The sequence below is a fragment of the Hyla sarda genome, chromosome 1 (assembly GCF_029499605.1).
Source record: "Hyla sarda isolate aHylSar1 chromosome 1, aHylSar1.hap1, whole genome shotgun sequence".
Classification (NCBI taxonomy): Eukaryota; Metazoa; Chordata; class Amphibia; order Anura; family Hylidae; genus Hyla; species Hyla sarda.
In genome coordinates this window covers 57,141,490-57,167,786 of record NC_079189.1, presented here as the reverse complement: position 1 = coordinate 57,167,786, position 26,297 = coordinate 57,141,490, and the positions used below count along the sequence as shown (strand labels likewise).

General features: G+C 41.7%; 1 protein-coding gene across 12 annotated transcripts in view; it reads right to left on the bottom strand.

Moving 5' to 3' along the window:
- JAKMIP1 (janus kinase and microtubule interacting protein 1) overlaps positions 1-26,297 on the bottom strand; it is a 167,264-nt gene that overhangs the window by 81,087 nt on the left and 59,880 nt on the right. For all 12 annotated transcript variants that reach the window (XM_056555118.1, XM_056555111.1, XM_056555115.1 and 9 more), the window contains exons 2-5: positions 22,251-22,539; positions 17,764-18,258; positions 6,089-6,313; positions 3,093-3,212 (exon numbers count right to left, since the gene is read on the bottom strand). In XM_056555118.1, the coding sequence (XP_056411093.1) occupies positions 3,093-3,212; positions 6,089-6,313; positions 17,764-18,258; positions 22,251-22,379 (969 nt within the window). In that variant the 5' untranslated portion in view covers positions 22,380-22,539. The remainder of the gene's footprint in view (positions 1-3,092; positions 3,213-6,088; positions 6,314-17,763; positions 18,259-22,250; positions 22,540-26,297) is intronic.

Sequence of the window (26,297 nt, the reverse complement as noted above, 5' to 3'; positions counted from 1 at the left end):
GTAAATATTCATTATTATGTATTTGTTTTTGTGTGAAAATCATGTTTTCATTGTTTTGTTCTTTAATGGTTTTGTTCATTTTGTGCACCTATGTATAAATATATACATAAATATATACCTGAGTTTTGAATTTGAAAAAAAAAAAACATTTTATTTTTCCAATTAAGAAGGGTTCAGTGAATGCGCATATGAAACTGGTGGGGTTCAGTACCTCCAACAAGGTTAAGAACCACTGATCTATATATTACTAGGATGTGATACATGCTGGGAGTTGTAGGTTTGCAATAGCCGGAGGCACCCTGGTTGGGAAACGCTACTTTAATATATAAAAGGGTACTTCCTGGCTTGTTATGTGAAATGACCTAAGGTAAAGGGGTCTGTCCTGATGACCAAGTGCAAATTGTACATTTTTCTTTCTTTATAATAATTGTTTATTGTTTTTATACTGCTGCGCCATACACTGTTCACGCAAATTGGCCCTTGTTCCCATTGGGGCTCACAATCTTAATTCACCTATTAGTATGCCCTTAACCCCTTAAGGACCAGGCCAATTTTCACTGTAGGACCAGAGCGTTTTTTGCACATCTGACCACTGTTACTTTAAGCATTAATAACTCTGGGATGCTTTTACCTTTCATTCTAATTCCAAGATGTTTTTTCGTGACATATTCTACTTTATGTTAGTGGTAAAATTTTGTCGATACTTGCATCATTTCTTGGTGAAAAATTCCAAAATTTGATTTAAAAATTTAGCATTTTTCTAACTTTGAAGCTCTCTGCTCGTAATGAAAATAGACATTCCAAATAAATTATCTATTGATTCACATATACAATAGGTCTACTTTATGTTTGCATCATAAAGTTGACATGTTTTTACTTTTGGAAGACATCAGAGGGCTTCAAAGTATAGCAGCAATTTTCCAATTTTTCACAAAATTTTCTAAATCGGAATTTTTCATGGACCAGTTCAGGTTTGAAGTGGATTTGAAGGGTCTTCCTATTAGAAATACCCCACAAATGACCCCATTATAAAAACTGCACCCCTCAAAGTATTCAAAATGACATTCAGTAAGTGTGTTAACCCTTTAGGTGTTTCACAGGAATAACAGCAAAATAAAGGAGAAAATTCAAAATCTTCATTTTATACACTCACATGTTCTTGTAGACCCAGTTTTTGAATTTTTACAAGAGGTAAAAGGAGACAAATCCTCTCAAAATGTGTAACCCAATTTCTCTCGAGTAAGGAAATACCTCATATGTGTATGTCAAGTGTTCGGCGGGCGCACTAGAGGGCTCAGAAGGGAAGGAGCAACAATGGGATTTTGGAGAGTGAGTTTTTCTGAAATGGTTTTTGGGGGGCATGTCACATTTAGGAAGCCCCTATGGTGCCAGAACAGCAGAAAAAACCCCACATGGCATACCATTTTGGAAACTACACCCCTCAAGGCACATAACAAGGGGTCCATTGAGCGTTAACACCCCACAGGCGTTTGATGACTTTTCGTTAAAGTCGGATGTGTAAATGAAAAAAAAATATTTTTCACTAAAGTGCAGTTTTTTTCCCAAATTGACCATTTTTATAAAGCGTAATGGGAGAAAATACCCCCCCCCAAAATGTGTAACCCCATCTCTTCTGAGTATGGAAACACCCCATGTTAGGACATAAAATGCTCTGCGGGTGAACTACAATGCTCAGAAGAGAAGGAGTCACAATTGGCTTTTTGAAAGCAAATTTTGCAGAAATGGTTTTTGGGGGCATGTCGCATTTAGGAAGCCCCTATGGTGCCAGAACAGCAAAAAAAAAGAAAAAAAAAACACATGGCATACTATTTTGGAAACTACACCCCTCAAGGAACGTAACAAGGGATACAGTGAGCCTTAACACTTCACAGGTATTTCACGACTTTTTGTTAAAGTTGGATGTGTAAATGAAAAAAAAAAAATAATTCACAAAAATGCTGTTTTTTCCCCAAATTTTACATTTTTACAAGTGGTAATAGGAGAAAATTACCCCCAAAATTTGTAACCCCATTTCTTATGAGTATGGAAATACCCCATGTGTGGACGTCAAGTGCTCTGCTGCGCACTACAATGCTCAGAAGAGGAGGAGCGCCATTGAGCTTTTGGAAAGGGAATTTGTTTGGAATGGAAATCAGGGGCCATGTGCGTTTACAAAGCCCCCCGTGGTGCCAGAACAGTGGACCCCCCCTCATGTGACCCCATTTTGGAAACTACACCCCTCACAGAATTTAATAAGGGGTGCAGCGAGTATTTACTCCCCACTGGCGTTTGACAGATCTTTGGAACAGTGGGCTGTGCAAATGAAAAAATTACATTTTTCATTTTCACGGACCACTGTTCCAGAAAACTGTCAGACACCTGTGGGGCGTAAATGCTCACTGTACCCCTTATTACATTACGTGAGGGGTGTAGTTTCCAAAATGGGGTCACATGTGGGAGGGGTCAATTGTTCTGGCACTATGGGGGCTTTGTAAACACCCGTGGCCTTCAATTCCGGACAAATTTTCTCAGCATTGAGCATTTTGAAGCATCGATGCTCCACACCCACTCCTGCTGGTCACTTCTTCCTGGTTCCTGTGATGCACTGACCCCACAGGAACTGACGTCTCATCCGATCAGTAGGCGCAGCCATGTTCTACCATAGTCAGTCATTGGCTGAGTGGGCCATTTCCTGTAGGGTCAACACATCACAGGAACAAGCAAGACGTGAACAGCAGGGGTCAGATGGTGATGGTGTGGCAGCTGCAAGGGACTGGGAAAGTACATTTTTATTTTATTTTATTTTTTTACACTACCCCAGCCAATTTTTAACCACTCAGCAATGTTAAAGGATAAGTATCATGAAAAAAAAAGTATCTGAAAACTCAGAATCTGAATTATCAAAACTTTTGACATGTCACTAGATAGTAAACTTTAAGTACTCCCCTAGAGAATGAATGGAGCAGTGGTCGAGCACTTTGGGGACAACTGACACAGTGGTGGGATACCCACAGATCAGATAGTACCTATTCTCTGGATAGGGGATAACTCTTCCCCACCTACCAATAAAAAAGCCGGATGCGGTCACATACCAGCTCATTCCGCTCATCTGACAGCAGTGTATTTCTATCTTCTAGCTTCCTGATCACAGCATACAATTCAGCAATCTTTAACTGGAATCTCCTCAGGTCTCGGTCATCAACATGTGGTTCCTGGAATGGGATAAAATAATATCTTAATGGAGGTCATTTGTACATGCAGAGAGACTTATTACTGCTATTTTACTATAAACTAATTTTTGTGTATTGCAGATTTATGCTTTATACAACTCAACATAAGCTAAAAATGGATCCTTAGAAATGGAAGTCTTATTGCAGATGCGACCAGTATAACATGGCCCCTCTACAAAACCATTAATTAAAGTATTGCATTCTAAATGCATATGACAGAAAGAAAGGACTCTCTCTATCGCTCCATTGGAACTCCCATTATACAATTGCAGGGTGCCGCTGTGTTTTTCTGACAAATGGGCACCCAATGAAGGTCTCCAGGTGTTCACCTATCAGAGACAGGGCCAGGCATGGTATTCTAGTGCTCAGACAGTCCACTGTGGCTAGTTCACAGTTAAGTATTTGTAGCACAAAGGACATTTGTAACACACAGCACATATTTGTAGCGTAGATGTCTTCCCATAATTTACCTTTACCCATAAATTTTACCTAACACTTTTTGCTTAGTCCCGCTATATGACTCAATTCTATAATGCACTGCAATATTTCTCTATTGCAGTATATTAGGCTTGTCACTAAAAACTGACCTGAATCCTATTCAGGCCCTTGTAAGTATATTCAGGATCCAAGGATACACATTATTGTAATCATTTATATTATCTGAGAAAATACATAATTGTATAATGATATTAAGGGGTTTTACAATTAGGTGTTTCCTTAGATCCTGGATTTACTCACAAGGGCTTAATACATATTTTGCATCATAACCTAAGCTCCAAAAAACACAATGGCAGAATACTTTTCCACCCCATACATCTTTTTTTAAATTATACATATCCTAAAATTGTGCACGCCATATATATATATATATATATATATATATATATATATATATATATATATATATATATATACATACACATACATATACACACACACACATCCTTTATTTTCATTTATCTATTGTTTGCTTATATAGTAAGCTATAGGTTATTATTATTATTATTAAGCCCTGTGTTTACTTCTTTTAGCTAATGTGACAAGTTTTCAGCCACCCACATTTTATTTCAGGACAGAAATTACGGTATTCTCTCATGCTACCTACATTTCCCATGAATCCTTTGGCTTTGCAGAGAGGGCAGAGTCTCATCATTGCAATTTACCTATTCAGACCAACCTGTTCTACAGGCTAGACTCTGCAACCAGAAGCCTAAACTGCTGAGACTCATGAGTGGGTTGGTTCCCGCAACATGCGATTTTGATGCGCAGGAGGAGAACATTATTTGGCCTATAATCACAATTGAGGTGTTTTTTTCCGAAGATTTGAAGAGCTGGTTCTGTGTTCACATTTTGAATACTGCATTGTATAAATTTGCTTACTGCGATTCGAGAAATTGGGGGTAATTTAACCTATTTTTAGCAAAAAGAAAAAGAAATGCAACATGTCAATATAGCCTTAGGGGATGTGTATAACCACTAGCATAGCATCCATATAGGCAGACCATGCAACTGCTATGGGCGCCTGCAACGCCAATAACAAACCTTTCCCCTTCCTGCATAATGCAGAACTCACTCTGAAAGAGGGGAGGGGGTTCCGATTCTTATTTTTACTATGTGACCCCATAAATTCTAGTAACGTTCCTAAGTAAAATATAGTTTTATTCCAACGTCTTTAGAAAGCAAGATACAGCACCAATCATGAGGTCCGGTCCAATTGAAAGGCTTAAGTATTTATTGCACCAAAAAACACAACATGTTTTTTTGGTGCAATAAATACTTAAGCCTGCAATTAGACCGGACCTCGTGACTTGCGCTGTATCTTGCATTCAGAGGGCGTTTTAGTTCATTCCAGCCCTGGCAGGCTGGTGGATATCGGGCACAGCATTTAAATGGGCACTGTCAGATACAAAAACTTTTGACATGTTGTAAAGTATGTATAACCAATGGGTTTTGCAATTGCTTTCATTAGAAATTTTTCAGTATTTCATACTGAAAAAGCCAGTCAAAGAACTGCCCCCCAGCCTGCATGGACACATACTAGTCCTGCTGTGTCCATGCGTCATGGACACACTTCCTTGATTGACAGCTGTGAGCCCAGGGCTCATAGTTAGAGGAAAAATCCTCCCACTGTCAGCTTGTGTCCCGCTACTGTCAGTGAGTAGAAGCTGGGAGTTGTAGTTTTGCTAATGCTAGGGGAGATGTGAGCAGACAGCATACTGAGGGGGGGGCGGAGACCTGCACAGTGAGGCCACGCCCCCTCCCTTTGAGAGGAATTCAGACTAGTGAGCTAAACTAAAAGTGTAATAAAAAAAATAAAGACGCTAGACACATAAAAATTAGGTGTACATGGTCAGGATTAGGTATTGAGTGATATATTTTAAAAAAAATTATTTTTTTATTGGATCTGACAGGTACGCTTTAAGGCAATCAAGTGCTGACTCTTTTCTTGGAAATTGGATATAGTATAACTACTATATATACTGATCCCATAAAGGTAGCAGCATTATACATATAGAACTGGGTTGGGAGCTGCTAGAAGGAATCCACTACATCATATGTCATCACAGAAAGTCAGCTGACCCAGGACTGACCAGTTCGTCTGATACAGTAACAACAAGGATTTTCTGTGGGTCAAACATGTGATCACATGACCCACATACAGTAATAAAAACACAGATACAGCTGCGCTGGAATAAAGCAGATAGCGCTGTTAGACTAGTGATGGTGAGTGTGCACGATATGGGCAAAAAGAAATGTAATAGAACTGTTAAAAAATTAAGTCTTTTGAAATTAAAAAATAAATAATGTTGTCCAGGTAGCAAACAAGGCGATGTCCTTATGGGGTTAATATCACTCACCTCTTTTGCTTTTACCGCATGACTGATTATTTCCGAAATGTCGGTAACACCGGTGGGGAGCTCTTTCTTGGGGCTGCTGTGGTACTTCTCGGCTTCCTTGGCGTGCACCAATTGCTCATCCAGAGCTTCCATCTGCAGAAGCAGTTTTTGTGTGTGACCGGCTTGTACACCCAGCTCTTTCTCCAGTGCCAGGATCACCCGCTCCTTGCTTTTAATTTCATCCATCTGAAAGCAAAAAAGTTACAATGTATTACATGAATCCTCCCCCCAAAAAAGAAGAGAATATATCCCCATATTATGGTAGCATAAAAGTTTATCCTATTCAGCATCTTTTCCTTTTCTCCTTAAAGTGGTTTTATATAACTTGATTTTGTGGCCTCAAGGTAGACTGAGGCTATGTTCACACACGGCGTTTAAAAGGGGTTATCCAGGGGGAAAAATATTTTTTTTTATAGTTCAACTGTTTCCAGAAAGTTAAACAGATTTGTAAATTACTTCTATTAAAAAAATCTTAATCCTTTCAGTACTTATGAGCTGCTGAAGTTGAGTTGTTCTTTTCTGTCTGTGCTCTCTGATGACACCTGTCTTGGGAACTGTCCAGAGTAGAAGCAAATTCCCATAGCAAACCTCTTCTACTCTGTGCAGTTCCCGAGACAAGCAGAGATGTCAGCAGAGAGCACTGTTGCCAGACAGAAAAGAACAACTCAACTTCAGCAGCTGATAATTATTGGAAGGATTAAGATTTTGTAATAGACGTTATTTACAAATCTGTTTAACTTTCTGGAGCCAGTTGATATAAAAAAAAGTTATAATAATAACAATAATAACAATAATAAATAATAAAGTTTATAACGTAAAAACATTTTTAAGAATTTTTGGTGATGCTTTTTCTATTTTTCCATTTTTACTATCTGTATTATAAAATATTCCTGAAACCCTAAAGTTTTTAATTTTACCACTAAGCCTAAAACCTTATTGTCTGTGATCATAAGGATGAGACTGCTGGACTCCTGTACAGAATATCATAGGAGCTTGGCTGTAGCATGAAAGCAGGGCTCCGGCTCCAACTAACAGAAGCAAAGAAACATTAGATCCTTGTAGTTAAGCCCCTTAGATGCTGTGGTCAAATAGCTGGAGGTCCACTTGTTGGGGGAACACTGCATAAAGACATTTTCACTCTTGCATATCTTGCTGCAGATTTTTGGCTGTTTATTTTCCTGCCCATTCAAGTCAATGTGTAGGAATATCAGATGCAGAAAATCTATAGCAAATTACACACATGTAAAATTACCCTTGGTTATGTACACTGAGGAATTGATGAGAAAAATCCTTGTCATTATCCTCTACAGGTTGTTCTTACACAGTGCAGTACTGCATCAAAAACACATGCAGCTGATTCAATACATGCTTTCACTTGAGGGCGCTCTAGCCTTGTTCACGTGGCAGAATTTCTGACCAAATTCTGCTTGGAAATTCTTTTGCAGCATTGTTTTCAATGGGATTCTGCTGCACCATATACAATTGGAAATGCATTGCTGTCTACAAAGATGGCACATTTCCGAGTGGTCCTAGCACCGGTGTGTTCTGCCAGCGTCGTCTTCATGTGAACATAGCAGTTTTTAAGCCAAAACCAGGAAAGGATTATATTCAACTGGATTATATAAGAACAAACGCAACTTTTAGGCCGGTCATACTCATGGCGGAAAGAGCCTGCGGCTGCCATGCGTGTGTAATGATTGCAGCTGCCACCAGGAGCTACCGGGAAATCTTGAATGCTAGTGGCTAGCTACTTAGCCTCGAATTACCCAGTGTGAACAGGCTCTATGGCTAGTTCAGTCAATGAATCAGCAGGAAGCTGCTCAGAAAGTGAAGACACGATGGCTTTAGATGTGAATGGAGTACTAGACGTAAAAGTAAGGTTAGGTTCACATGTTCAGGGCCTTCATCGCAAATTGACTTTAATAGGGTCCGTTAGGTTTCTTTCTGGTGCCCATTATTTTACTGGATTTTTTAAAAGACAAAAAATAAATACTCTGGTTATTTAAACGGAGGCCGATGTGAGCCGAGATCAGTAAGTGCAGAAAAAAAAAACAAGAACATTAGTGGTCACATGTAGAAGTCAAAAATGGAGCTAGACCCCTATAGAGTGCAAGGAAATAAAATTTCGGCTTCTTAAAAGTTTTGCATGATTCATGGAATAGTATCCAAAGAAACAGGCAGTTGTCATGGCTACCGGCCATTGTGACGGGAGAACACTGTAGGATGCATTCAGTTCTGCAAATGACAATCTGTGAATCTGTTCTCGTGCTTTATTCTCAGTACTAGGTTCAATCCTTAAAAAAGTGTGCAAAGTGTCAATCCCCTCCTCCGAATGGCGGGAGCTACAACGCTACACGATTTATAACAAAACACAATTTATAGAGATTACACGTCCTCTGGCCAGAGTCTCAGAAAGCAGAGAGACAACACGAATGATGGGTGTCCTCCAAGTTCTGGATCACAAAGTCCCAGGAATGCATTTATGCAATTTCTCTATCTCAGTCTAAAAGAGACCGTGGGACCGATAAGGTGCACCCTTACCTAAAAATGTCAAATCTACACCTTCTTTAAGGCTTGAGATAAACTCCTGGCCATATACATGCAATACTTATGTGTAGACTATTGCCAGACATGGCTTACCTTAGTAACATCTTCCTTTAATCAGATTGGGAAATATATTACAGAGTTTAAAGGGTACTTCGGGGAACTAAACTTATTAGAATAGGGAATAAGTGTCTGATCGCAGGGATCCGACTGCTGGGACCCCCTGTGTTTTCCTTTACGGTGCTCTGGCTACTCACCTATGCTCAAAGTGCTCAGCCAATCACCAGCCAAAGTGATGTCCCACCTTAGTCTGTGATTGGCTGAGAGGGCCATCATTTGCACTCGCCCAGTTAGGTTGGGGCCGGAGCACTTCGAGAACTGGTAAGTAGACAGGGTCCTGTACAGGAGAACACGGAAATTCTTGTGGATAGGGTATAAGAGTCTAATAAGTTAAATTCACCAGAGTACCGCTTTAAAGGTAGCCATATAGGAGATTGCTGGTGGCCAAATATTTATTCAGTTGCCAGCAATCTAGCCGATATTCACCATACACCTCGGCTGAGGATTTCTGAGTTTTGAATAAAGAGAGGAGGGTTAATTTGTTCTTCTCTCGAGAATAAATTATTGGGCAGTTGAAATCTAACATGCTCCATCATTCTATCCCCAAATATCCACTGTAAAGGGAGAGTTGGGAGGCCCCCATTCACATTAGATGGTTAAAACAGCGAGTTCGACCATCACAAGTCTAATGTGTTTGTGGGCTTTTAGATAACTATCGGCCACATGAGAGTTTGGCCCAAACATCCACACACATTCTTGTTGGCTCAGCCAATCCTGACCTAGTGTTCTCAGAGGGGAAAGGAGAATAAATGGTGAACCAGTCATGCCAATAGAGTCTGGTACGTCCAATATTCATTTAATGTATATGGGCACATTATGTTTGAACTCCAAATGATCTGTACATATATTTTTTTAGGTCTATGCACAGGTTAAGACACAGGATCTGAAATGTGCACTGTGAAATTCAAAAACTTTTTATATGTTGTTCATCCTGGCAAAACATTAACCTTTCTAATATACCGTATATCATAAGAAAATGTTATTTCCTTTTTATAGAAATCATGGCTTATAAAATCATGGCTTGGTTCAAGCTGAAGCACAGGCATGGACAAAGTCCAGTAAGAGATGGTGGGATAGCACTCCTCTGTGCTCTCTCCCCTGTCTGATAGGAAAATAGAGAGAGAGCACAGAGGAGTGCTATCAGACAGGAGAGAGAGCACAGAGGAGTGCTATCAGACAGGGGAGAGCGCACAGAGGAGTGCTATCAGACAGGAGAGAGAGCACAGAGGAGTGCTATCAGACAGAAAAGAGACCACAGAAGTGCTATCAGACACGAGAGAGAGCACAGAGGAGTCCTATCAGACATGAGAGAGCACAGAGGAGTACTATCAGACAGGAGAGAGCACAGAGGAGTGCTATCAGACAGGAGAGAGAGCACAGAGGAGTGCTATCAGACAGGAGAGAGAGCACAGAGGAGTGCTATCAGACAGGAGAGAGAGCACAGAGGAGTGCTATCAGACACGAGAGAGTGCACAGAGGAGTGCTATCAGACACGAGAGAGAGCACAGAGGAGTGCTATCAGACAGGAGAGAGAGCACAGGAGTGCTATCAGACACGAGAGAGAGCACAGAGGAGTCCTATCAGACAGGAGAGAGCACAGAGGAGTAATATCAGACAGGAGAGAGCAAAGAGGAATGCTAGCCCACCCTCACTTACTTGACCTTGTCCATGCCTGTGCTTCAGTTTGGACAAAGCCATAATTTTATAAGCCATATTTTCTATAAAAAGGAAAACATTTTCTTATGAAGTATATTAGAAAGGTTAATGTTTTGCCAGGATGTACAACATATAAAAAGTTTTTGAATCTGACGGTGCCCATTTAAGTGGTGTTTTTAGGGTTAATAGCAGCTTTTCAAAATCACAGCATGGTGTGGGTATGGCGTTTTTATGAAGACATTGTGGCATTTGTCCTCCAATAGACTTCTATGGGTGTTGAAAAAACACTTTTTTGAAGTTTTTCCACTAATTCTTCAATAGAAATCCTTGAGTGCCATGACGAAAGAATCACATGGCTTGTAAAGAAAAAAAATGCAGGGGATAAAATGCCAAAGAAAAATTGGCTATACTCATACACACTATTTTTTGGGGGGGAAAAAATATTTCTGGTAAAAAAAAATAAAAAAAAAGTCAAACAAAAGTAACATAGTAACATAGTTCATAAGGTTGAAAAAAGACCAGAGTCCATCAAGTTCAACCTATAACCCTAATAAGTCCCTATTGAGTTGATCCAGAGGAAGGCAAAAACCCTCATACTAGAGGTAAAAATTCCTTCCCGACTCCAAATATGACAGTCAGAATAAATCCCTGGATCAACCTTCTGTCCCTATAAATCTAGTATCCATAACCAGTAATGTTATTACTCTCCAAAAATGCATCCAGACCCTTTTTGAACTCTATTACAGAGTTCACCATGACCATCTCCTCCGGGAGAGAATTCCACAGTCTCACTGCTCTTACAGTAAAGAACCCCCATCTGTGCTGGTGTAGAAACCTTCTTTCCTCTAGACGTAGAGGATGCCCCCTTGTCATCGATACAGTCCTGGGTATAAATAGATCATGGGAGAGATCTCTGTACGGTCCCCTGATATATTTATACATAGTTATTAGGTCTCCCCTAAGCCTTCTTTTTTCTAAACTAAATAACCCTAATTCTGATAATCTTTCTGGGTACTGTAGTCCTCCCATTCCCCGTATTACTCTGGTTGCCCGTCATTGAACCCTCTCAAGCTCCACTATATCTTTCTTGTACACTGGTGCCCAGTACTGTACACAGTATTCTATGTGTGGTCTGACTAGTGATTTGTAGAGCGGTAGAATTATTTCCTTGTCGTGGGCATCTATGCCCCTATTGATTCACCCCATGATTTTATTAGCCTTGGCAGCAGCTGCCTGACACTGGTCACTACAGCTAAATTTACTGTTAACTAAGACTCCTAAGTCCTTTTCCATGTCAGTCGTCCCAAGTGTTTTCCCATTTAATACATAATCCCAGCCCGGATTTTTCCTCCCCATGTACATTACCTTACATTTATCAATGTTGAACCTCATCTGCCACTTCCCAGCCCAAACCTCCAACCTATCCAGATCCATTTGTAACAGTGCACTGCCTCTATAGTGTTTACCGCTTTACAGAGTTTAGTGTCATCTGCAAAGATTGCTGCTTTACAATTCAACCCCTCTGAAAGGTCATTAATGAATATATTAAATAGAACAGGACCCAAGACTGACCCCTGTGGTACCCCACTAGTAACAGTCACCCAATCAGAATAAGTATCATTAATAACCACCCTCAGTTTCCTATTATTGAGCCAGTTACTTACCCACTTGCACACATTCTCCCCCAGCCCAAACCTTCTCATTTTATGCACCAACCTTTATGTGGCACCGTAACAAATGCTATGGAAAAATCCAGATATACGACATCCAGCGATTGCCCCTGGTCCAGTCTGGAGCTCACCTCCTCATAAAAGCTGATCAGGTTAGTTTGACAGGACCAATCCCTCATAAAGCCATGCTGACACGGGGTCATACATTTATTTTTATCAAGATATTCCAAAATAGCATCTCTTAGGAAACCCTCAAACAATTTACATACAACCGAGGTTAAACTAACAGGTCTATAAATTCCCAGGGTCACCTTTTGACCCCTTCTTAAATATTGGCACCACATTTGCCATGCGCCAGTCCTGGGGAACCGTCCCTGTCACTATAGAGTCCCTGAATATTAAAAACAGGGGTCTATTACATTACTTAATTCCTTTAGAACACGGGGGTGAATGCCATCTGGACCTGGTGATTTGTCTATTTTAATTTTTTGTAGGCGGCACTGTACTTCTTCCTGGGTTAGACAGGTGACCTGTACTGGGGAGTTTACCTTATCATACTGTATTTCACCTGGCATTTCATTTTCCTCAGTGAATACAGTGGAGAAGAATATGTTTAATATATTTGCTTTTTGGACAGGCTGAGAGAAACAGGGATCGGTAACTGCAGCTCACGACACAGGTGTATCAGCTTCACTAATCCAACTACAGCAGGACATAAGTACGGACCCACTGAGTGTATGTTCCCGTGCTCAACCTCTTATAGAGAAAGACAGTTCATGCCATGCAAAAAAGAAGAAAAACAGAAGGAGCACTCACAGCGTAGGGATGACATCAAGTGGTGACTTTAATTCTTCGGTTGTGGTGCGGTGCATGTGCATCAAGGCGCGGGACGCCGGGAGCTCACAAACATGGATGAACAGCTGCTTTCGCACTGACAAAGCAGTGCTTCGTCTGATCCAGGGGGTCTGCGGTCTGTCTATTACATTACTAAATTCCTTTCGAACACGGGGGTGAATGCCATCTGGACCTGGTGATTTATCCATTTTGATTTTTTGTAGGTGGCACTGTACTTCTTCCTGGGTTAGACAGGTGTCCTGTACTGGGGAGTTTACCTAATCATACTGTATTTCACCTGGCATTTCATTTTCCTCAGTGAATACAGTGGAGAAGAATATGTTTAATTTATTTGCTTTTTACTGATCCCCGTTTATAATTTCTTCCTCATCATTTTTTAAAGGGCCAACACTTTCATTTTTGACCTTTTTGTTATTTATATAGTTAAAGAACATCTTGGGGTTAGTTTTACTCTCTTTGGCAATGAGTCTGTCTGTCTCTATTTTTGAGGATTTTATTAGTTTTTTACATATTTTACATTTTTCTCTATAGCTTTTTAATTCTTCTTCACTGCCGTCCTGTTTTAGTAATTTAAATGCTTTATTTTTGTCATTTATTGCCCCCTTAACATTTTTATTCATCCATATTGGTTTTCTTTTATTTCTGACCCCTTTATTCCCATAAGGTATATACATCTTACAGTGAAAATTTAAGATATTTTTAAAAGTCTCCCATTTAGTCTCCCATTATCCCATTTTATATTGTTAAGGGCTTCTCTGAGTTGATCGAACTTTGCCTTCCTAAAGTTCATTGTTTTTGTGGCCCCTTCGAGAGATTCCCTTATTGAAGAACAAGTTATAATGTATTATATTATGATCACTATTTCCTAGGTGTCCATCTACTTGCATATTAATTACTCTGTCAGGTACGTTGGTTAATATTAAGTCTAGTAGGGCATCCCCTCTGGTAGGGCCCTGCACCATTTGGGGCAGATCATTGTCTTTAGCTATAGTCTCCCAGTTTATATCAGGATAGTTAAAGTCCCCCATTATTATCACATCATTTTGATTTGATGCCTTGTTTATTTGCCTCAATAATTCATCTTCTGGCTCTTCCATTATGTTTGGTGGCTTATAGCAAACCCCCTATCAGAATTTTTTTGTTTTTATCTCCATATATTTCTACCCATAATGACTCCACGTTATCGTTTCCCTCCCAAATATCCTCCAGCAGTGTGGCCTTCAAATTGGACTTTACATAAAGACAGACTCCTCCCCCTTTCCGTTTTGTCCGACCCTTCCTGAATAGACTATAACCCTGTATGTTGACTGCCCAGTCACAGCTATCGTCCAACCAAGTCTGTTATACCGACTATGTCATAATCCTCCTCAGAAATTTTCAACTCCAGTTTGTCAGTTTTATTGGACAGACTTCTGGCATTAGTCAACATGCACTTCAATGGTGTATGTTTTTTTTTCCTATGATGCCTATCCCTATTATTCTAACCCCTCCCTCCACCCCTGGGTATATTAATAAGTCCCCCTCCCCTCTATCTACACTATCTTCCCCCTCTATGTTGTAGGTTCCCTCCCCCCCCCTGTCCCTAGTTTAAACACTCCTCCACCCTTCTAGCCATCTTCTCCCCAAGGACAGCTGCACCCTCCCTACGGTAGAGCCGGTAACCGACAGCGAAGTCGGCCCAGTTCTCCATGAACCCAAACCCCTCCTTCCTACACCAGTTTCTGAGCCACTTGTTTACCTCCCTAATCTCCCGCTGCCTCTCTGGTGTGGCTCGTGATTCAGGTAATATTTCAGAAAATACTACCTTAGAGGTCCTTGCCTTAAGCTTGTGGCCTAAGTCCCTGAAATGATTTTTAAGGACACTCCACCTACCTCTTACTTTGTCATTGGTGCCAATATGTACCATGACTGCTGGGTCTTCTCCAGCCCCACCCAGCAACCTGTCAACCCGATCCGCGATGTGCCGAACTCGATGCCAGGAAGACAACACACTGTTCGGCGATCCCGGTCTTTGTGACAGATTGCCCTGTCTGTCCCCCTAATTGAGTCCCCCACTACCAGTACCGGTCTGGCCTGCCCTGCACTCCTCCCTCCCTCCTTACTGGAGCAGACACCCCCCTGGGGGTCAGAGGCAGAGTCCTGCTGCAGTACCGCTAGCTCTGAAATGACATTCTCCTCATCTGCCAACCGGGCAAACTTGTTGGGGTATGCCAGTTCAGGACTAGCCTCCCTAACCTTTTTCCCCTCTACTCAGTTTTCTAACTGTAACCCAGCTAACTGCCTGACTGTCCTGCACCTCCGTCCCACTATCCTCCCCCATCTCTACCCCAGAGAGTATGTGCTCAGTGAGCAGGAGACTCCTCTCCGGGTTGTCAATGCATCTCAGTGTTGCCAGTTGCTCCTCCAGATCTGGGTTTCCAAATAAACAACTCGCAAACATCTCACACAACAATATGCACCCTCAAACTGCATACATTGTGCAAGATGCACACTGGACTGCCTTTTCCAACATGGAGGTCATACTAGATTTGGGGATAGCAAAAATTAACAGAAAAAAAAATATATAATATTTCAATTTAAACTTCCTGAATTTAAAGTCTCTTCATTTTAAATCCCCTAACTTTTATACTCACTCACTTGTATACTTCACAATCTTGTATACAGACACACAATCACTAGCTCAGACAATCGCTAGATATACTTGGTTTTATGTGATGTGTGTTCCTTGCAATAGTCCAATACCCGAGATCATCTATAAATGTACATGATATTTTAGATAAGACTTACAATGCTGATCTGTACATAAGGGCGCTGGAGAATTCTTACTTTAGAATTCTTCTGAATAAGCAGTTTTATTATAAAATGACTGTTTTCTGCAGCTCATACACTGAAAACAACAGATGTAAGGGACTGAATCAGTACCAACAGCTTCAGACTGTAATTTTCTAGTTGCCATGTGTAATATAGAGAATACCAGATGGTTTTTCCAGCGACACAATTCTCAAAATTATAAAACTGCAGAATGAAGAAAAATTAATAAGCCGAGTCGATAAGTAAGGAGGAAAGAGACTGGTGATAAACACTCCACTTTGTGTCTGTATTTCGACAGCAACACCTGGATTACTCCTCTGTGAGCTCAACGCAGATCACCCTAGGGTGGTCCAAAATCTTGTTCAGCAAAATAGCAGGGGGTCCATGAGTAAGGCCGTTTGCATCCAACCCGTTAAGGGACGGATCGGCTCTTTCTTTTTCTTGAGCCAAACGGACCCTGAAACAGGTTGGATGCAAACAGCTACTGTCGGGTCCTGACGGCCCCCATTCCCCATTAAAAAAATAAATAAAAAAAAAAGTGCTTGCACCGTGTTTTATACCGCTAAACTTGAGGGAACTACCGGCAGAGCTGCACCTAGCAGAGCCTGACAGCAGTGTGTGTGAGGCCTTAGTCATATTATTGCAACATGAAACCAGTCATATAAGATTGTAATGTGGATAAAAATCCAGCATCACCCAAATAGAAGTCAGCATTTCTTTCTTTTTTTAAATCTGGTTTCAACGCTAAAAAAAAAAAAAAAAACAACTACAGTTAAAGGGGTATTCCAGGAAAAACTTTTTTTTTATATCAACTGGCTCCAGAAAGTTAAACAGATTTGTAAATTACTTCCATTAAAAAAATCTTAATCCTTTCAGAACTTATGAGCTGCTGAAGTTGAGTTGTTCTTTTCTAGCTAAGTGTTCACTGATGACACGTGGAACTGTCCAGAGTAGAAACAAAGCCCCATAGCAAACCTCTTCTACAGTTCCCGAGACAAGCAGAGATGTCAGCAGAGAGCACTGTTGCCAGATAGAAAAGAACAACTCAACTTCAGCAGCTCATAATTATTGGTAGGGTTAAGATTATTTTAATAGACGTAATTTACAAATCTGTTTAACTTTCTGGAGCCAGTTGATATATAAAAAAAAGTTTTTTCTTGGAATACCCCTTTAATAAGCTTTAAGTAAAAGATTTAAGACTCGAAACACATAACAGTTTTCTAACATCAGATTTTAAAGTGGTACTCCAGCATTAAAAAACGTATCCCTTTCCACAGGATAGGGGATATGGGTCCGGTTGCGGGGGGGGGGGGGGGGGGGGGGCGGCGGGTCCAACCTTTGTACCCCTGGCGATCTCCAGAATGAGTTCACACTCATAGAGTGCTGGGTCGAAATGCATTCTCTATGAAAGCGCCAGAGATACATGAGCGCTGTACTTTGGTATCTCCAGCGCTCCCATAGAGGATGCTGAACCTGCTCTCCATGCAGTTGAGAGATTCAGGGCCCTGTCCCGGAGATTGCAAGGGTTCTCAGAGGTCGGACCCCCTGCTATCAGACATTTATTTCCTTTCAGGTGGATAGAAGAATGAGTTGTTCAATGCTGGAGTATCCTTTTATATTTATTGTCTATCCTTAATATAGACCAGCAGCATCTTGACTTCTGGCACTACCACCAATAAGGTAGTACTAATTTAGCTCAGTCCTAGTCACTTGAATGGGACTGGATTGCAGTAAGCAGAGTACAGCCATGATAAAATGTACAGAGCTGCATCTAGATAACATTGAACTGAAATAAAACTTTTAAATAAATAGTGAGTGTTTACTAATAACCTTCCATGTTCAATGATCTTACTGCTCGTTTACCTACTCCAAACCAACCCGCACTGGTAATGGATTTTTACAATACAGCGACTGAAGAGCCCAAACCAGTGACAGACATGGGAAAGAACAAATTTGTCTGTTAAGTTCTACACAACTCACCAGCCTGCGGATATCCCGTTCAGATTCGCGCTTTATCCGGGTAATTTCATCCTGATGCGTCTGATAAGCTATCCGCAGATCTGACGCTTTTGTTTTATCCGCCTGCATGACATTGTTTAACGTTTCTTCCAGTTGTTTTTTGCCGGCTTTCAGTTCTAGTATCTCCTGCTGTAATTTTATACGTTCGCTATCAAATGCTCTCTTGGCTTCCTCCCTGGTTTCATTCAATAAAGCCGTTTTTACTTTGTCCGGCGCTCCGTCCCGTAAAACATTAACTGTGGACTGTAAACGCTGAATTTCACTGTCTTTAATTTTGACCACACGGGCTACATCAAGTTCATGCTGGCGTATCATGACCTCCCTGACGGACTGAAGCTCCTTCATCTTCTCCTCGTGTAGCTTGGCTTTCAGTTCAGACACGTATACAGTATGTCGGTGCTGTTCCTGCTCCCTTTCCTGCTTTGCATCTTGGAGCTTTTCTCGAAGCTTTGTCACCTATGAATACACAAGAAATACAGTTTATTGAGGTAGAACTCATAGTTATTTCAATGTTTGACTGGTGAGGATCCCACATCTAGGGACCATACTTATTGGAAGAATACTGATCTCCCGATCCCCATTCTGAAAGCATAGGCCATTGCTGATGGCCAAGCACAGGAAATTAACTGAATGTGCATGTGCTGCAAGTATGGAATATTGTTTTCTAATTTGCCTATGTATGTACATAAAGGGAAGTTGTTGGGTGATACATTAATTAAAAGGGATATTGCCATCAAAAAGAAAGACAAACATTTTTATTGGCCCGGAAGCAGGGTACATTTCCCTGTTTATCGTATACTAATCGTAATAACATTATTAAAGGTGATGTGGTTCATCATCCCACTAAAGGTCATAAAATTCACATTGAGGGTTTTCATACTTGTAATTCCAACAATGTTATATATCTTAAAATGCCCTTGTGGTAGAGATTATATAGGTCAAACATCTAGAGATATAAAAATATGCATTAACGAACACAAGGCAGCAATAAGGAAAGCTCTTAAAAGTGAACAAGATACATCAGAAATTATCTCCACAAAATATAGTGAAACTACTGTTGCACGACATTTTAAGGAACAAGGCCAAATATCAGATCTTAGATGGCAAATTTTAGAACAGGTCACTATTCACACTAATGAAAATCTTAATAGAAAAAGCTTGCTCCAGAGAGAAACATTTTGGATTACGATACTTAATGCCGAAAAGTATGAATGAAGATTGCAGTTTTAATGTATTTTTGTTTGATCCATTATGCTGAATTTATAATGAAGTTATTTGTGCTTTTAAAAAAAAAAAACTTTTGTAAGGTTATCTAATTAATTGCAGCTGTGGTACTCTTCCTTAGATGTCCGTGTTCCCAGCAGTCAATGCGCATGAATAAGGGGATCGGCCCCTGAAACCTTGTGCCATGACTGGTGAAATCCCTGAAAATGCTGGAATTTTCTGCTGCTGTTATGCTGCTTAATTCTGTCCTGTGAGACGAACTTTTGTGCAATAAGAAACGATGCAATAAAATCGGAAGAATATTTCCAAGGAAATGGTGAGTCCTGTACTGTATTCTATGTATACTCACTTGCCATGTGAAGCTTATTTGGTGTGCTGCTAGCATTCTATTGCCCTACAATATGTGTACAACCCCAGTGTGCTTTAGAGAGTTTATTGGAGCGCTCACAGTGTGGGCTATTCGTTTGGATTATAATGCCTTACTAGGAACACAATGGTTGTTGTTTCTACGTGGCATGTGCTGTAAAAGCCTAGAGTAAGGGGGGAAAAAAACACATTAGAATGTACCTGTCATTTGCAAAAACTTTTAATATAATGTAGATAATACCATTATATGTACGGTTATAATATACATTGGTTAAAAATTTTTAAAAGTATATTTTTGGGTTAAAAAATGCTGTCCCTGCAGCTCCTGCCTGTGTGTCTTTATGCAGAGACAAAATACAGGAAGTGTTGGTGGGGGTCCCACCCGTACTTCCTGTATTTTGTCTCTGCATAGAGACACACAGGCAGGAGCTGCAGGGACAGCATTTTTTCACCCAAACATGTACACATTTTTTAACCAATGTATATTACAAATATCTACATTACATAAAGCTTAACAAATGACAGATACACTCTATATTGTTATTTTCATAAAAATATGGGCTGATGGATAGCATATCACCTGTGACAGATCACATCACATTTCATGCAATATATCATGTAAAGCCCTGGTCTAATTTAGTATATTTGCTATTCAGAACTCAAAGAAAATGTATGATAACCCCAGTAGGGGCAGCCATATTGGTTGCTATACCCTGTAATACATATAAAAGGAGAAAAATAAGGTCAGACCCAAGAGAGTGGAAGATGGTGACCAGTCCCCAGCACTAGACGTTTACCTGTCTAGGAGTGTACCAGTGAGTAGGGGCGGAGGTAGTCATCTTCATAATGTTATCTAGTAGCTAGCAAATGCTCCAAATTAGGGCTGGGCGGTATGAGCAAAAACGTGTATCACGGTATTTTTTTAAGTGATGGCGGTATTCCCCCTGCCCATGTGACCTGGGCGCCGCTTCTCTCCCAACACCCCCTCACAATTAATTATCAGCTGCACTGTCCCCACATCTGTCCCCGCATCATGTCACCCGCGTGCGCTCCTCTGCTCATCCTCCTATGAGTTGCGGGCCACAGTGCTAGAAATCTGTACTACAAATTACGTTTCCCAGGCTGCAAAAATAAAGAAAATAAACTTTAACTAACCTGCCTACGCATCCCCGTTGCTCTGCTACCGTCTTCACTGTCCTGCGCTGTGGTCCTCTTGCAGTTTCCTTGGGACGGGAAAGTCACAGAGCCGCCAGCCTATCATCAGCCGGGGCGGGACATCGCTGCGGCCGGTAATAGGCTGAGCGCGCTGTCCTGTATGCTCATTACATGACAGTGGGCTCAGCCTATCAGCGGCCGAGGCGGGACATCACTGTGGCCGGTGATAGGCTGACAGCTCTGTGACATTCCCATCCCCAGGACCTCAGCGGAGGGACCATGAAGAGGGACCACGTCAGAAGGTAAGTTAAAGCTTGTTTTGTTTATTTTTGCACCGTTACTTGTAGTACAGATTTCTAGCACCAGCGGCCTGCAAATCGTATGAGCAGAGGAGCGCACGCGGGTGACATGATGTGGGAATATATGTGGGCACAGCGCAGCTGATAATTCATATGGGGGGGGGGGGAAGAGTAGAATAGCGCTCGGGGGTCAAATATGATTAGTTCCCCGATGTGGGGACAGCGCGCTGCAGCGGATAATTCACTAATTCGCGGGGGGGAGGGGCCCAACCGGTATTTCGGTATGGGCAAAATTCATATCGTGAGGGGGGAAAAAAAAAATCGGTATTCGGTATGAACTGATATACCGCCCAGCCCTACTCCAAATATAGATCACTAGTTCCTGAATTTGTAATACTTTCCTTTAAGGAGTTAATTCTCTTCTCAGAAATCCTGACTACAAGTAGAATGGAGCCTGTGGCACACTGCTGCCTGTCTCCTCACTCCTAACATTTATTAGAGGAAGGAAAACGCCAGACGCTTGCTTTCAACTTTTCCCAAATAACCCAAAGGAAAATGTTCATGTATTTATCTTCTCTTCCTGAAATAGATTCAGTTATCCAATTTCCTACAGTCGTCTTCTTCTTTCGTTAATAATTTACTGACAGAAAAATAACTGCATAAGTCTATGTGAGCAAGTACACATACAAAACACAGATAGAAGTTGGCATAGCTTTTTATATCTCATCCTTAAAGGGGTACTCCGCTGTTCAGCGTTGGAACACAATGTTCCAACTGGTTAGAGCCGGCGTCGGGAGCTCGTTACGTCATAACCACGCCCCCTCATGCTGTCACGCCCCTCCCACTCAAAGCAAGTCTATAGGAGGGGGCGTGACGGCGTCACGCCCCCTCCCATAGACTTGCATTGAGGGGGCGGTGCGTGAAATCATGACATGATGAGCTCCCGGCGCCGGCTCCAAGCATTCGGAACATTTTGTTCCAAACGCTGTGCAGCGGAGTACCCCTTTAAAGGGGCTGATGTACGGAGTTGTGCTGATCACCACACATAGCGGTGGTCAACACACACCCCTCCATGTATCTCTATGGGAGAGCCGGAGAAACATGAGTACAGCACTTTGGCTCGCCCACAGAGATGCATTGTCGGCGAGTGCTGACTCTCGCTCCACGCATCAAGGGCAGCAGTCACCTGCTGGGCAGGGGCTAACATAGGGTCCCAGCAGTCAGACCAACTGCTTTGGACAACACCAGCTTTTTGTCCCACTTATAGTTCTCTATATTGATAGAAATATAGTCACAATCTGTACAAATTTTTTAGAATGACATGTACAGTTCCTAAAATAACAGCCAAACATGAAGATATCCATAGGCAGGGAATACAATAGTATCATGGCCGGTCTACTGTACCTTGTGTTTTTCCTGCTGATATTCTATTTGGATTTGCGTGAGCTTTGTCCGCAGTTCCTCATTGGCGGTCTGAAACGCCTCCATTTCCACTTCACACTTGTCCCCTTTGGCTCGGTTTTTCTTTGACATGTTTCCGTCAGTTGCGTTCACAACCACATACAACCAATTATTTCTATTCCTACTGATTTCTCTTTGGCATTGAAGGGGGAAGAAAAAAAAATATCAACTATTTTTTAATTTGCAAATCCTGTGTGCGCGACTTTTAGCCATCCTCCTTCTCTCTGTTCACCTGCAAGGGAAGAGACAAGAAAGATTCTTACATTTATACACGAGAGCGAGTAGCATTGACCAATTATTGCAATGTTTTCAAACCAGTCACTTTCCAGCTATTGTAAAATTACAACTCCTATCATGATTTTTTCGCCATAGCTTGAAAAAAGCCACAGGGTTGGAAATGCTACACAAAAAAACAGAATGTATGTACGATACAATTAATTCAATAAGTCACTAAAATATATCATTTTATAAATATAGGGGGAGATTTATCAAAACCTGTGCAGAGGAAAAAGTGCCTAGTTGCCCATAGCAACCAATCAGATCCCTTCTTTCGTTTTGCAGAGGCCTTGTTAAAAATGAAAGCGATCTGATTGGTTGCTATGGGCAACTTTTCCTCTGCACAGGTTTTGATAAATCTCCCCCATAAAATCTTTTTTTTTTGTTATGGCCTTGCCTGTGACTAATTCCCATCTTAAAATGTTATTTCTTTCCTCCATTCTCTCGCTATTATTTACTTACATGTATCTCAGTGACAAAAAAAAAAAATGTTAGGTGTCTACAGCCCTCATGCAGACTTATATGTTCTAGGGATCGACTGATATCGTTTTTTAAAGGGCAGATACCGATAATTGGTGGAGGTTAGGGCCGATAACCGATAACTTATACCGATATTCCGGTATAAGTTATCGGCTATTTATCCCCCCGCGACACCGCTGCAGATCATTGATTTAAAGCGGGCGCTTTAAATCAATGCACTGCAGTGGCTTTTGCGGTGCCATAGGCTGCCGCCGCCACCACCCGCTTCTCTCCCCCTACCTGTCAGGGTGGTCCGGGCCATCCTTCCTTCCTGTAGTGTCCGGCAGCATTCCGGGTGGAGGGTGAACCGGTCCGGGCTGTCCTTCTCCGGGGGTCATCTTCTCCACTCCGGGCAGGCTCCAGCCTAGTATGCTGCATAGACGCCGCTGCGCAGTGACACTCGTGCGCAGCAGCGCACCTGACGTCACGGCGTAGCAGCGTCTATGCAGCGTACTAGGCCGGAGCCTGCCCGGAGTGGAGAAGATGAACCCCGGAGAAGGACAGCCCGGACCGGTTCACCCTCCACCCGGAATGCTGCCGGACACTACAGGAAGGATGGATGGCCCGGACCACCCCCATTATTGGTAAGTAAAAAATTTTTTATTGACTCTGAGGGTGGGGGAGGGGCCCGACCGGTATAGGCAAAAATCCATACCGGTATACCGCCCAGCACTACGGTGGGTGGTGCGACGCGGTGCGGTGGGTCAGGGGTGCGGTCGCGGTGCGGGTTGGGGGGGGGGGGGGGCGGTCGCAGTGCGGGGCATTATCGGCTTATCGGCGAGGTACTTGCCGATACCGATAATGCCCAAAATCGTGATTATCGGCCGATAATATCGGCCATATCGATAATCGGTCGATCCCTAATATGTTCCATGGTTATGGGCTGCACACAAGCCTTTAGTATAGTCTGCTTTCAGAATGGTTAATCCACACACCTATATTGGGAGTTTACGGTATACCAATTTTCAGGACAATCTTTAGGATAAACCATTAAAGGGGAACTCCAATGGAAAACTTTTTTTTTTTAATTAACTGATGCCAGAAAAGTTAAAACGAAAAGTAAAATTACTTCTGTTAAAAAAGCTTTACCCTTCCAGTACTTATTAGCGACTGTCTGCTACAGAGGAAATTATTTTCTTTTATAATTTGTTTTTTGTCTTGTCCACAGTGCTCTCTGCTGACACCCGATACCCATATCAGAAACTGTCCAGAGCAGGAGAAAAGCCCCATAGCAAACCTATGCTGCTCTGGTCAGTTCCTGACACTGACAGAGGTGTCAGCAGAGAGCACTGTGGACAACACAAAAAAGAAATTCAAAAAGAATAGAATTTCCTCTGTACCTGTCCAGTACTTTTTAGCAGCTGTATGCTAAAGATGTTTTAATAGAAGTATCTGTTTAACTTTCTGGCATCAGTTTATTTAAAAAATAAAAAATAAAATAGTTTTCCACCGGAGTACCCTTTAATGTCAGATTGGAGGGAGTCTGATTCCTAAAGCCCCCACCAATCAGCTGACTGGAGGTGCCACAGTGTTGGGTGAACGGTGTGGCCTCTTCTATTTACTAGATGTAGCAGCATACATTTTGTAGGGGGGGGGGGGGAGCTCGTCAGCAGACTACTAAGGACTTGTTCGCCAGTAAAAAGAGCTCCATCGGTTATTCTGTCGGAAGCAGGGAAGCTGAGCATAAAAACTGGACAAAGCTGTGCACAGAAGTAATAGAAGCATATTACACAGTATTATAATGTGGCACCATGGGCTCAGAGCAGAAGGGGAAAAAAAGTGGAATTACCTTTTAAGTGTTACTCTATGTGCATAATGACAGCGAAACAAAAATATTTTAGTAATAACTTTACTGCCCATTTCCGTTTTAGCTGTTTTTGAAAAGTTTGAGTCAATCTACATGGAAACTGTAAGTCAGTGATTAAAAGGTAAGGAAGTCTCATGAAGAAAACGGTTTTAATTATGGCCTGGGGCACATGGATATAGAGAGAAATCAGAGTTTCACCCACTCTGGCAAACTCAAGCTGCCCAAGGGACAAACATGGCCATTCATCGAAAAGGCCGCTAGGTTATACCCAATTTGTTCCTGCAGTGGCCAAAACTTTCTTGGTTAGACCAGTGTTTCCCAACCCAGTCTTCAAGGCACACCAACATTCCGGGTTTTTTCAGTTACTCCATTGGAATAGAAGAGGGAAAAATTAAAATCCTGGACTGTTTGTGTGCCTTGAGGACTGGGTTGGGAAACACTGAGTTAGACAATACTTCTTCTAAAGAAAGCTGCCCAATGTTGTTGAAGTAGGCCAAGCTGGGGAAGCAGCGAGAAGCCACACAGTAATGCATGGCCACATCAAGTCCTCCAGAAAAGGAGCCACTCATGACTCTTCTGGTTAACAAAGAGTCCTCCCTCAGGGGAACTCCCACCCCTATAATGTCCATGTGAAATTCCTGCCACCAGCCCATCCATCCATCAGCAGACTACAGGCTGCCATTTAGCACAAGGGCCTAAAATTATGTCAGCGACACACTAGTATCTTCTGACAGGGTGGCACTTCTGGGACAATTTTAAATGATTCTGATAGTTCTAACAGAACAATATTAAGGGACTTCTATAGATGCCACAGCACTGTGTGAAAACAGGCTTTAGAGCAAGCACAATCCTCTATAAAATACAATAGTGTTTTGATGACAGCAATTAAAACTTCATTGGCTGTAATTGATGCCATTGTTACGACGTTCCCCCATGGCTTCTCTGTAGAAGATCCATTTCCAGTACAAATAGCACGCTGTGTACTGGGTTTAATAGTATAGAAGCGTAGAGTAAATGCAGCCGGCAGCTCCTCTGGCTGTAATCTATGTAACACATCACTGACAAAGCAGATAATATACATCTGGATGTTATAATGGTTTCTGGGCATATAATGGACAAATACAAAGCTAAAGTGGTCATGCAGCCATATAAATCTCATGACTGAACAGCAACCTAAGCAAGGAATTAGCATGCGGCTATATAGCACAGCAGCAGGAGTGTTCACATCGAGCTCCACTGCAAAATGTACAATAGGCTGACTGCTCCATCAATGGCTTTAACATTAAAAATACAATCTTATGTCCAGGCATCATGTTATAGAGCAGGGGGAGCTGAGCGGATTGATATATAGTTTGTTAGGAAATTTTCAGTATAACTTGTAATTCAGT